We start from the raw sequence: 13,653 nt of genomic DNA on the forward strand, positions 1-13,653 counted from the left end.
GCAGAAAAGAACATTCAAAAGAAGAGTTTAGACTGAGGGGTATAAAGGAAGGAGCACGGGTTTGTCATCTGTGTGGAAATATTCCCTGTATTCCTTATTTGTTTGAGTATTTGTGTTTGATCCTTCCTCATCTCTACTGTTAACAGGTTAATGGCAGACAACCCTCTCTGATAAGATGACCTGGTTTACATGTAACAACAAACCACAGGTTTAAAAAGCTGATGGGTTGTCATGCATGAGTGGGGACTATCTGGCATGCTGCCTGAAGCACATCTGCCTCCTTTACTGCACAACCCAATTGCTTCCTTAGTGGGTTGTGGAGTGTGGTAAGGGAATCCAAACTGAGCTGTTAGGGAGCTAAATGATCTCGTGGTTAACTCATGGTTTGTTGTTGATTCAATTATGGGTTGAACAAGAGGAAGAGGAAGACATGCCTGCTCAAGCCCAACAACTCATCGGTGTTTAAATCAGTTTGTTGTTTCACATGAACAGGCTATGTGAGACAAATTGTACCAACTGATGCATTAACAGGAGAAATGGATATTTGTGACTCAAGATAGTAGTCACAAAACTATTAGAGAAATAAACTGGGTTACTAAAATCAGGTTTGGGGGAGGAGTTTTTTGGCCAAAGGATTGGTAAGCAGACAATGAAATCTCAGTGTTTATTTTTTTAAGATACAATAAACTAAGATCTATGTAGCTAGAAATATATATTTTTCTTTCAGATACACTGGGTGGATTGCTAAGAATAACATGGCAAAACAAGGGGAACACTTCTTGCTAAGAAAAAACAAGCCAGGCTTCTAATATGTCTTCCTTCACTATCATAGAAAGGTCAGATCCTTAGTCATCTAGACAAGTACTACCTATTGTGAATGGCAGGAATACTCAAGAGTCTTAGGGGTTTTTTTCTATCAACTGCTCTCCTAACCTTTTAACTAGAGAAGCCAGGGAGTCAAGCTAGGATTTCCATGAAAAATACATGCTCTACCACTAAGCTACTCTTCTTCTAATTGTTATTTGTAATATACTTTGTAATATTTGTCAAAGCAGAAGCAAGGATTCCAAAAGCATCTTTTTCAGCTAGGAGGACTAACAACAAAATGTCAGATGAATCCAGTCTGAAGAAGCAAAAGAACATTTATGTCCAGTGAAAACAAAGTATCTACATCAAACAGCACAGGTGGACCTTAATGACCACATCTCTCAACACAAAGACATCAAAAGGTTGGGCATAGAATCACATTGTATGGGCATCACAGCACTGAGCAACATTTCAGAACAATGATTCAATGTTTATAAAGTTCAACCCTAGACAATTTGCACTTTTAGATACTGTCAAAACACATTTCCCTCATGCAACAGCTGCTCTTAGAATACCCACATTTATGAATATCACTTACTGTAAAACCACAGATCTTCTGCATTAAAACCTCACGAACTGGCCCTCGGTGACCATGGACAAACTTAGGAGCAGGAAAAAGGAAATCTCTTGTATTTTCTTCATATGCAGCTAGAATTTCTCCCACTGAAAGAAACAGTAACTCACGTTTTCAATAACAGAAAGTTTTCATTTAGCAAAAGTTTTCATTTTCATTTATATTTGCAGACTAGCCAATATAGCAGAAGAATACATGCAGGGCATGATCCAGCCAAGTTAAGCATTTCTGAATCCTGCTGATATCAATGGAAGAATTAAATGTACACATGAATAATTAAAATCTATATTTTAACTAAAATCTTGTTAAAAGCTGTATCACTAGTTAAGGAATTTTACTAGTTGTGTCCCTGCCTACTGGGATCACACAGCAACCACTAGAAAAGTATGCTCTGTCATACTAAACCTTTTCCTCCAGGAATCTCAGCTGAGCCTAATAGTAACTCCTGTGGTTAAGGAAGGGGATAGGATTTAGTCAGAATTTTATTTTGTTCAATATCTACAAATGGTTTCTATGACTTTTCAAGTCAGAAAACAAAGAGTCAGCTAGAAAAATCATGAATGTTTTACAAAGTTGTTATACCTTCAAAATATATGTATGCATATGTAGATTGACATGGGCATATATGTTATAAGGTTAATGGATGTTTTAAAAGCAGAGTAATGCTATTGAGAATGAACAAGAACTATAAAATGATCTTGTAAATAATCTTTATAGAACTTTGCATAGAACAGAGGCAGCAAATGCCATGCTTTTGTTATCAATTCAGAATGCTACCTGCTCAAAAATTATGGTGATAGATTTCAACACAATAGCAATTAAGAGGGCTTGTGTGGGGTTTTTTTTGGGGGGCAGGGGGTTCGCCATGTCATCAAATACATATGCGTATCTTCCAGAGTCAAGAGAATTAGGAGCAAGGAACAATTATATTGTGAATAACTTTGGCAACGTCTGTGCCTGAGAAACAGTATTTCTTGTAAGTAGATGTTGAGTAATGAGATTAAGTCCCAGTTCACAGACAGTATCCAACACTGCTGCTGCACTCCTGCCCACACTATTACATAAAACAACGGAAAGCTAGTGTTTCCACCACAGGCCATCAAAGCAGGCAGAAATGTTTGTTTTTATATCAGGACAGATCAGACAACCTTCTTTTTTCAAGTCCTTCTAACCAATCACCACCCTGGAGATACACATTTCTGCCCATTTTGGGTTGCTTTTAGAATTGCTAGCTCCATGTTGTGCTGATGATAGGTCTGGTGGGCATGTCAGCAGGTTTGGATTCTGCCATATGATTGTTACTGTTGTTAGTTGCGAAGTCGTGTCCGACCCATCACGACCCCTTGGACAACACTCCTCCAGGCCTTCCTGTCCTCCACCTTCTCCCGGAGTCCACCTAATCTCACACCAACTGCCTCAGTGACTCCATCTAGCCACCTCATCCTCTGCCATCCCCTTCTTCTTTTGCCATCTATTGGTCCCAGCATTAGACTCTTCTCCAGGGAGTCCTTCCTTCTCATTAGGTGGCCTCTAAATACTCATTAGGTATTTGAGTTTCATCTTCAGTATCTGGCCTTCTAAAGAGCAGTCAGGGTTGATCTCCTCTAGGACTGATCAGTTTGATTGCCTTGCAGTCCAAGGGACTCACAGGAGCCTCCTCCAGCACCACAATTCAAAGGCCTCAATCCTTTGGCGCTCAGCCTTCCTTATGGTCCAGCTTTCACAGCCATACCTTGCAACTGGGAAAACCATAGCCTTGACTATATGCACTTTTGTTGGCAGAGTGATGTCTCTGCTTTTTAGAATGCTGTCTAGATTTGCCATAGCTTTCCTCCCCAGGAGCAAGCGTCTTTTAGTTTCTTGGCTGCAGTCCCCGTCTGTGGTGATCTTGGAGCCCAGGAAAATAAAATCTGCTAATACCTCCATTTCTTTCCCATCTATTTGCCAGGAAGTGAGAGGACCAGATGCCATGATCTTAGGACAGTACCAAAAGGCCATATGATTAGGTAATTATAAAAATAGACACAAGCTGCATAATGGACAGGTCTGCTATCTACGTAAAATTTGCATTCCTATCTGTTTAACCCATTGTTTTTCTACAAAATAGGCTTCTGGGAGTTAAAAATGCCATTTAAAACTTTCACAATATGTCTTAGAAACCGTCATTCAATAACACAGGCAAATAAAAACAATGCATCACAGCGGCACAATGGTTTAGATTCACAGGAGTGGCCTTCCAAGATTTTTTCACTCTACAGCTCCTATCAGTTCTACCCTGAATAGTAAATAAATTGGATGATGATAGCTGTAGGCAAAAACATCTGGAGGGCCACAAATTTCTCATCCCTGATCTAGAGTTTTGCAGAGCATAACTCTGATAACAGCATGTCCTTGTCGACAGAAATGCAGCAAGCAATATTGTCAATTTCTTTTTCTCCTGGCTATGCCTCCCCATAAAATATGCTGCAAAGGTTGATTATCTCCCCAAGAAAACATGGTAAGGTCTGGGGGATGAAGAGAATAGAGGAAGTCTGTAAAGATCCTTCCCACCACCCTGTTTCTGCAGCAAGATCCTCTGCTAGAGCTAAATCACAGTCACTAAAGGAAGAAACAACAGGTCTTGATCCAATTCAATATGAACAAATTATCCCAAAAAAGCTCAGCCTTCTAAACAGGTAAAGAGAAAGACCTGCTTAAAACACTTGCAGAGTTTGTACCATACGAATATTATACAGAAATATACTCCTCAGGGATAGTGTCAAAATGCCCTGCTCCCTGGTGACATCTGCCAAAACTAAGATGGTTAAAGCCTTTCATCAGATTTTTTAAAAAAATATATGAAGATTCAAACAAGGGAAAGCATCTTCAATGATACTGTGAACCTATCTGTTAATGTCAGACATTAAAAAACCGCCGTCACTGAATTTCACAACATTGTACCCTTTTCCTTGTTTTCCTATGTAATAAAGTTGAACCAATTAACTCATTAGTAGAACCCTGCTGAGTCCTAGGTACAATTCTGCCTCCAGCCCATCAGCATTTCTGCTAAGACACTATATCCGTGATGGCAAACCTTTTAGAGACTGAGTGCCCAAACTGCGACCCAAAACCCACTTATTTATCACAAAGTGCCAATGCTACAATAAAACCTGAAAACTGAGGTTTTAGTTTAAGAAAAAACAATTCACAGCCAGTCCAAGCAAATATATATATACACCCTTGGCAGCGCACTGACCGGCCATGAGTCGCAGCTAATGAGTCATGGCTCGTGACATCATCACCTGGCGCCACTACTCCTTTCCGAGCGTGCGCATGGCCCCTATGTGCGCCGTTATCCGATGCTTGGCTGCTGGGACGATGCTGGGGTGACTTGGCTTGTGCGCCGACAGAGAGGGCTCTGCATGCCAGCTGTCGCATGCATGCCATAGATTCCCCATCACTGCCCTATACTCATTTATACAAGAGTGCATGTACTCCCTCCCTGAAATTATTGCAGGGTAAAGATAAGGAGAAAACCTATTTGCATAGAGAATGCACAGAAGACCTGATCAACCCAGAAAGGTTAAACAGTATGCATAACTGTCATATGGCTAAGACTAATGTGTACTGTGACTCAGTACCAAAGGGGAAGCCTCACACCTAGAAAATGTTTTAGAGTATTCAGTCTCAGAATGACTTGCTAAAGAGCTGTATTAGTATAAGTTGAAAAATAGAAATTCCTCTCTAATCAGTTAGCTGTTCATGGAAATTTACCTTAAGAATTGCATAATTTATGAAGATATCAATACAATACCTGGAGGAGCAGTTTGTATTAATTCAAGCACTGCTGTATCAACTAGAAAAAGAAGGAAACTATAGTCAGAAGCTATTTTGATAGTCAAATGAAACTCTTTCCCACAATTTAATGGTCTGTAACCAAAACAGAAACAGCTTGCACAATTCTCATGAGCCAGTAAGTAGTAGAGATAGATAGAGGACACACAAAGGGGGGCAGGGGAGAATGAAGAAACTAGTCTAGCTTGTGACATTCAGGCTTTGCAGTACATGGTTCTACTGCTGACACATATTAGACTTTTATAGATCGTAAATTAAAGCACTTTTTCCCAGGCTGGTGCCCTCCAGTTGTGTTACGACTTTAACTTCCAGCAACCCTGACCAAGTAATGGGAATTGAAGACTGAAACAGCTAGAAGGCACTAGATTGGAATAAGCTGAATTAGGCCATTCATAACAGATTGTAGTGCAGTTGTTTGCTGCTGTTGAAGTGAGATGTTTGTGTTTGTCCTTAGCAGGCTAACAGGAGGAATGCCCTTTTCTGGTTCTTCTGGTGGCTATTTGTTCCCCTGCATTAGGCAGAGCTCTCCCCACCTGACTCTGAAACTATTTCTGGAAATGCCAGGGTGTTAGGCAAGGTAATCATAGAACTTTATGTTTGATCCAATGACAAAGATCCTTCATTTACTACAGGACTGTTCCCTGACTTCCCAGGCCAAAGGTATGAAATACTAAGAGTTAACACTCTTGATTTTTAAAAGCAGGCTCAAGTTTTCATTTTGTGATGTGTTTTGCTCACTGAGCTACTATGTACATTTAAAAAAAATAATGGTAAAAAAGGTATGTTAAAGATTTCTTTTTCCTTCTCTTCCATAAGACAGTGAGATACACCTTATTTCCATAGTTAGCTGCATATAATTCATAAATGTAGGAGATGCCAGACTATAGTCGTTGGACTCCCTGCACATTCTCTAAATATTACTTTTAAATTCTTTTGGTAAAACCTGGCCTAGTCCAATCTTATTTACATATTTATACTGCAACCCAATCAATAATTACCTGGAAGTGCACTTGCACAGAAACGCTTTGTTATTATATCCCACATTTCCTCTCACAGAACTTAAGGAAGCCTATATGGAGTCCTCTGGCTTCATCAAGCAAGCTGCTTCACGTGCCCTTAGTCGAAAACCAACTTGACAGAAAACATGGTAACTAAAAAGGGCTAAACTAAACTTCTCACCCTCAGTCCTTTACCATCATATTTCCAATCTCCTACACCTTTACACCCCATGATGGGTAGGAACATTGTGTTTCTTGTTAAGAAAACAAAACAATGCCGGCTATATATGTATATCAGGTATAAAACAAATCTGTGTAAATGTGATGTGACCACAGGCAAATGTTCACTGCATTTTAGATTTACTAAGACTCTAGTTATTTCAAAAAACAAATAAGTAAAAGCAGCATATATCCCCTACAGGAGAGGTATATAATCTGGCATGCTCCAGAGGTTCTGAAATCCAACTACCATCAGTGCCAGCCAGCTCAGCCAATGGTGGACATTGTAGGACTTTTAATACAAACAGACTAGAGAGCATCAGATTGTCTACTTGTACCCTGTGGAATGCATGTAATCCCTAACCAAGCCAATTCTGCAAGATTTCATCTAAAATCTTATCAATATGGTCTAGAAAAAGCAAATACATTCTTAACCTAGCATCCTTTTAAAGCACAACTTAGTCTAAATCACATTTATTTAATTAGTTGCAGTGACTTTGTAGTATATTGGGAACTGCTCTTTATTTTTTAAGAACATGAAGATAATAAAGTCATATCTGAGCTTCTTTCTCAATCTCCCATTGATTTTTTATATGGTCCATTTAAAAGTAATTTGTTACATATACGATAGCAATAAAAAGATTTTAAAAACGTACGTTCAAAAAGTTCAACAAGGTCTGCTGGGTCAACTACATCAGTATACGCCTAAAATGAAAACAAGATAATGAGATAGAACCATTTGATCAGAACTATGCCAAAGAAATATAAAAACATTACTGTAATATTTTGAATAAAGTGCAAACTATTCTTCATTCCTTTAAGGACAAAACAAAGAAAGGTCAAGTCAGAATCCTTTTCTCAGACTTAACCAAGTTTCTCCTTTGACTTTATCTTTTGCAGTATTATTTTCTCATCTTAATAGCAATCATAAATGACATGCAAAGTTGTAAGTACTTGTTACAAAATGACAGTCAGCATTCCTTATTTAATAAAATGCATTGATTTATTAGCTGTTAATACAAACAAAGGAGAGCACCTCAATTCATTTTGTGGGGGCTAGACTACAGCACAATCCTATACATGTTTACTCAGAAGTTAGCCCCACTGATACTGTATACAGCTGTATTCCTATACATACTTACCTGAGAGTTCTCACATTAAACTCTGTAGGATTAATGCCTGAGTAGTTAAGCACAGAAATATACAGTTAAGATTTGATTCTATGCTGTTTTCCCAGTCTGGATGATCCATAAAGACTACTGTGGGGGTTTATGCCATGAACTACCATGCTGAACCTATGCTATGACAGGAAAAATGCATGGGAACAGTAAGCCTAATTATATGAAGCAGCATGCTGAACCAGAGAATAGTCTGGATCATGTAAGATGACATTAGACTCACATATCGAGCCTACGAGCACATTTGAAACAACTACTTTGACTATAAAAAATAAATACATTCTCTAACTAGAAGATCAAGCACAGGTTCTGAGTTCCCATGCAGGTTTGCTTCCCTTTTGAAAGAATCCACCAACTGCATCTTCAAGGTTGGAAACTTGACCTCAGAGAAGTCTTACAGGGAGCATTCCAGGAGATGGGAAGGCAGGAAAATGGAAAGGGCCAGGAGACTATGCAGCTCTGTCTTCTGCAGCCTCATTGGCCCCACCTCCAAGCAAATGTCTACTAGAAATGTGGAGTGGGAGAACTGGGGAGACAATATTTTTCCACTTTACATAGGATGCCCACAACCTTCCAAGTTCAGAAGCTTATGGGCATCTCAACTGGATTGTGCCTTAAAATGCTTGGGCAGGAATGTGTGTACTGTAATCTCCATCTATTTAAGAAACCCCTGGGTCAGATTGACACAAAGCACTATTACACAGGAAATACACAGGATATCCTGCAGTAATGCCACACTGTGTGTTCTTCGGAGGAGGAGGTTATTAGAAATCCTTTCTAAGTTCATACAGTGCAATTCACCCATGTTTCTCATACACAGAACCATCCAGTTAACCGTGGGAATATTAAAAAGGAGTTATATCCCTGCAAATGTGGAGTATGTAACTAGTTCTTGAACAATTTCCTCAGAGGGCATTTTTACAGCAAAGAACATTCTGAAATATTAACGTAAGAAGAAATTACTTGAAAACAAAATATAGACTAAAACCTCGAAGCCTTACATAAGCATTCTTATATAAACATTAATTAAAATGAATGTAACTACTTAATAATATGGTTAAGACTGCTGATGATACATTGTGGCTGTAGGATTGAGAATATGATTAAATGTTGCTGAAATTATATTTTTAAAAGTTACCAATAATATTGCAAGCTTTTACCTTTTCAAATATTAGTTTCTCATCAAATACAAGAGGTAATATTGCACGGACACACGAAGTCTTCTTATATTGTCCTAAAATACAGGCACTGATGTAGAGGTCATCTCTGGCTTTCAATGTTACACCTGGGCATGTTACCTGGAAAATTAATGTTCAATTATTTCTCAAATTGGCACAGCTGTTTGAGAGAGGACCTAGATATTACACTCATTGTACAGCTGCTATCAAAACTGATATTTCTGAGTTCTTCCACCACTACACCTTTGGCTGCAGCTGGAAAAGCATGGATGGTGTCACAGTACTGGTAGTTCTAGCACCTTAAAGCAGGGACTGACAACTTCGGCAGGTTTGAGGGCCATTTTTACCTCCAAAGGCAAAAATAGGGAGGAGAACAACAGCATCTGGAGCTGCTATGCAGCCCCCAATGTTTTGTTTCTAATGTTTTGTTCCACAACAGTTCCAGATATCATTTTGTTGGGGATCAAGTATTTTTCCTGTTTTTATCCCCCACAACTCAGGGGAAGCAGAAGAGACTGTAGGAGCTACAAGTTGCCCACTTCTGCCTAGCCTAACAAATGTTTTATGGCATAAACAATACTGCCCATTTCATAAGATACCAACTTAGGAAAATAATATGTGCAGATATATATACAATGTTGGGGGTAAGCTGTAAGCAATGAGATCAAAGAGAACACAATGTAAATAGTACATACTGCAATTAAGTTGCAACTAAAATATGCAAAATAAGCAGAGACCATTCACAAAGGAACATTATGATAACCATACATCCTGGTAAGCTAATTAACACCAGTAATAGTATTAAAATGCTGCAGTTCAGGACACAAGTTGATAAGCCAATTAAAAAGACAGGCTCTAGTTTCCCATGGGAGTCTCCCTTTGAGGTTCCTTTCTGGCTACCTTAAGATCAACTTGATGAAATGTTTCCAAATGTAGCCATTACTTTTAACAAGTGTAGGTCAGTATATTTTTGCTCCAAAACTAAGCCAATTTATCCAATATAAAATGCATCCTGCCACTGATAGTTTGTATCATCTTACAAAAGATGACAAATAGATGTACAAAACCCTTCATATTTTGGGTGACATTCTTACATTTGACAATAATGTTGTCAGATGGGAGAGTGATTTGAGATGAATGCCATAGGTGATATGTCAGGCTGGCTCAGGCTTATGGTGGAGAGAAAGGTGCTGGAAGTGCTAGTAGAATTTCTCAGGTGCCTCCTGCACATGATCCTGGCGCTAAATATGTCACCAATGTATTTCAGGTAGAGCAGAGGCTTTGGGGAGAAATGGAGAAAGGACTATGATAAGTTTGCAATGAAAAAGTTGGCATAATATGGAGGCATGTGTGGAAAGGGGTGCGCTCTCACACACACTGCAGTCTGATTCTGAGGTGGCAGCAGAGGAAGACTTTGAAGTTTCAACTAGCAGATGGAATGTGAGAACCAGCCTGCTGAGAAAGGAAGATCTTTCAATGCTGCATGGGGAAAAGTTAGAAACAGAATGCCTTGACTCAGTCCAGTGGTAACAGGTGAAACCAGAGGACTGGTTATGAAGTATCTGACATTCCTGCCATCTAGCCCACACACAGTTGAAGCCATTCTTAGGATGGAACCAGCTTTGCTGAAAAGAAGGGAAGGAGGGGGAAGTTTTAGATTGGAATTAGCTTTTTACATAGGCAGATGCTTCTTCCAAATCTTAAATAGATTACAGCACAGTAGTAATCAGAGTTGCAATCAGTTGATAAAAAACTGTGCTTCTAAGCTTTGTCACTCTACAGACAGCAAGGGAAATGACCTGCTCACAATGCCATGTGAGTAGCCACAATAATGCTATTGATTTGAAAACACAAAGCTACATAACTGTGGGTTAAGTACAAAGTGGCAGAGTTTGGTGGCTAAATGTGTTGAAGAACCATGAAAATTAATGTTCCTGATCAAGCCTGTAAGTTTATCATTGGGGGGGGGGGGCTGATAGAAAGAACCACATCACATTTCATACAGAAATGTCTATGGGTAATACTTTTCTGTTAATAGTTCAATATATACTTTTTTAAAGAAGGAAATAAAAATATACACCTTCATGTATGGTGGGGAAAATTGGCCATGGGGATGCTATTTTCAGCTGCAGGCCCCTGTATCGTGGAGCATAGCCTGCATCAACTATGCATCAATATTTTAGCTTAAAAAGGGAAGAAAATCAAAGCTAAAATACCTCATTTTAAAAGGAGAGTTCTCAGCCACCTTCCATACAAACTATTATATATTAAAATATAGAAAACTATGATTAAAATAAATGTAGAACAATGCATAAGAGCAGAAAATTGTCCCCTTTGTCTACTGCATTTTCATTAGATAAGTTCTTCTGACCATCTAGAGAAGGTGCTTCAGAATGGAAGAGGGACAGACTGCAGAGGATGAGGATAATTCATATCCTGGAGTCTTCCGTCTTCTTCCCTCTCTACACACCAAAATTTCTTTCTTTCCCCTTCTTCCAGATTGCATTTGCATGTTTTTTCCCCACTCTTGTTACGAAGGGGAGTGTTCAATCTCTGATTCCCCCTTCTAAGGTCAGAGCACTGTCTCCAGCCTAAACAAGGAACCTCCAAAGAATCCCATAAACCCTCAGATGCAGAATCCTCAGAACCTCCAAAGAATCCCATAAACCCACAGGACTCCTTTTAGCCAACCACATGAAAACATACACAATAGTATAACAGCCTTGGCAAAAGTACAGAATTCTGAATAATTTATAATAGCTACAAGACAGCTAGGCCAGAATAGAAAAGCTTTGTAATTTGTCCAAAATATTTCAGACCTTTGGCCTAAAGGTTAATACATTTAGAAAAGAAACATGGAGTCTTTTTAAGTCAGCTTTAAGTAAACAGCAAAAAAAGTTTCAATCCTTGTGAGTTTAAGAAAGAGTACTATGTAAGCACAAATGCAGAAGATATTCAACATATTTTTTATTTTATTTATTTAAAACATGTTTGCCCTGTCCCTTGCACAAGCCTCAGGACGGCTTACAAAATTATCCTGATAACTTGAAAGAAAATTCATGAAAAATGGTAAATTCAGTATAAATCTGGCCCATATGACAAATATGTCATATGGAAAAATATTTCCAAGCAAATTAATATTTTAAAGTCTTCAGTGAAAGAACTATTTAATAGTGAAATCATAATACAATGCATTCCAATGAATGGAATGAATTCCAAAGCGTTTTAATTTTTTAACGTTTAAATAGAGCATACAGATTCATCTTCTAAGATAAGTAAATATTTCCTTGCACTTTTTCGTTTTTCATGAGTTTAAAGGCAAAATTTTCAAACAGAGGGATGGGAACAAATCCCCCTCTACTCTGTATTTGAAGAACTGATAGTTAATTCAGCTCGGATTTTGCCAGCCCCATTCCACTTACTGATTGGTGCAGTGTGAGCAAAAGACAAGCGTTAATTGGTCAGTTGCAACAGAGATAGAAGAGGGTTTAATCTAACGGTTACTCAAGCTTCACAGGAGGCTGAGAAAGAAAGGCAAGCCCAAGTTTCCAAACGTAGATGAGGTCGGCAGACAAGTTGCTGAAAATATTGGAAAGAAAGCCCTGAACTGGGGGAGAGTAGAATAATCACGTTTTTGACAGAACAGATTTACTAGAAGCGAATCACGGAACAGCAGTTAAAGAGTTCTGCGCAATTCTGAATGCAGCCATTAGGTCTGGCAGCCACAGATTTCCGCTTACAGTTAGTTGTGAGGAAGAGAAGGAAGCAGAGAAGGAAGCAGTCGCCGCCTGCCAGAACGGCTTGTGGATAACTTAAATGCCCGCTGGTACGATGGTGGGCAAGGAGGAGGCCGATCAGAGACGGAGAAGCCTTTCGGCAGAATCTGCAGGCCAAGGAGCAACCCCGTCCCCCGTCAAGCCTCCCCCAGACCGCATCCCCCAAAGCTTTCCTTCTTGATCCTAGTCTAAAACCGTCCCTAAGGCGGTAGAGACACCCCACAGCTGGCTTTCTCTCCGCTCCCAGGAACGCCATTTCCTGTCGCTCCCAACTCAGTCGTGCCCCTCGCAAATTTTGCTCACACTTCCCCCCGCCCGACCTCCGCGCCACCATTCTGTCCAGCTGGGAACTTTCACAGCCCCCTTCGCCTTGCCCCACGGTTCTCCTCACCGCGCGGATGTGCAGCTCCACAACACAGACGAACCCCTTGCGCGGCGGCATTAGGGGCGCCCCTCTCTCCCACCCGCCAGCTCGGGAGACGCAGGCCGGAGGGGCCGTTCGGGCCCCTCACAGGACGCGGCGTGCTGGAAGACCCCGCCCACGCCCGATGAACTCTGTTCCCATAGCGACTGGCACGCCGAATTCCTCCCCTGCCTCCAGGGAAGAAGAGGGCGTGGCTAACGGAACCCTCGCAAGGTTAGAGGGCTTATTAAAAGCTGGAAGAGTTCCGACATTCGTCACTTCCGGTTCCAATTGTTGCGCCTGCATGGTCAATGGTCGGGGCAGTGTGGTGAAAGTCAGGGAAAAAATGTATTAAAATGAGGAACAGGAAAAACGACAGACGACAGATACAAAACGTGTAAAGGTATTGGTCAAACATGTAACTAAATCAGGTTTATTTTACAGTGATGTTGGAGGTTCCCCTTCTCCAAATCAAGATATTTTAAAACATGTATCGGTTAACTAATCCTTAGCCCTTTATAATGAGTCAAATTTAAATACCGCTACAGGTTATCAAACTTAACTACTAATGCAAGGATCCTATGCAGATTCTATGCGTGAGAACCAGGCAGTGCCATTGGACTTAT

At 40.0% G+C, this 13,653-nt stretch overlaps 1 protein-coding gene across 4 annotated transcripts in view; it reads right to left on the minus strand.

Annotated features, from left to right (window-relative positions):
- Positions 1–13,202, minus strand: part of SPATA6 (spermatogenesis associated 6) — a 70,768-nt gene extending 57,566 nt beyond the window's left edge. For all 4 annotated transcript variants that reach the window (XM_044430170.1, XM_044430169.1, XM_044430167.1 and 1 more), the window contains exons 1-5: positions 13,016–13,202; positions 8,831–8,968; positions 7,149–7,197; positions 5,235–5,276; positions 1,406–1,530 (exon numbers count right to left, since the gene is read on the minus strand). In XM_044430170.1, the coding sequence (XP_044286105.1) occupies positions 1,406–1,530; positions 5,235–5,276; positions 7,149–7,197; positions 8,831–8,968; positions 13,016–13,066 (405 nt within the window). In that variant the 5' untranslated portion in view covers positions 13,067–13,202. The remainder of the gene's footprint in view (positions 1–1,405; positions 1,531–5,234; positions 5,277–7,148; positions 7,198–8,830; positions 8,969–13,015) is intronic.
- Between the last annotated feature and the right edge of the window lie 451 nt (positions 13,203–13,653).

This window comes from Varanus komodoensis, unplaced genomic scaffold (assembly GCF_004798865.1).
Source record: "Varanus komodoensis strain SLA01 unplaced genomic scaffold, ASM479886v1 scaffold20_1, whole genome shotgun sequence".
NCBI classification, from domain to species: domain Eukaryota; kingdom Metazoa; phylum Chordata; class Lepidosauria; order Squamata; family Varanidae; genus Varanus; species Varanus komodoensis.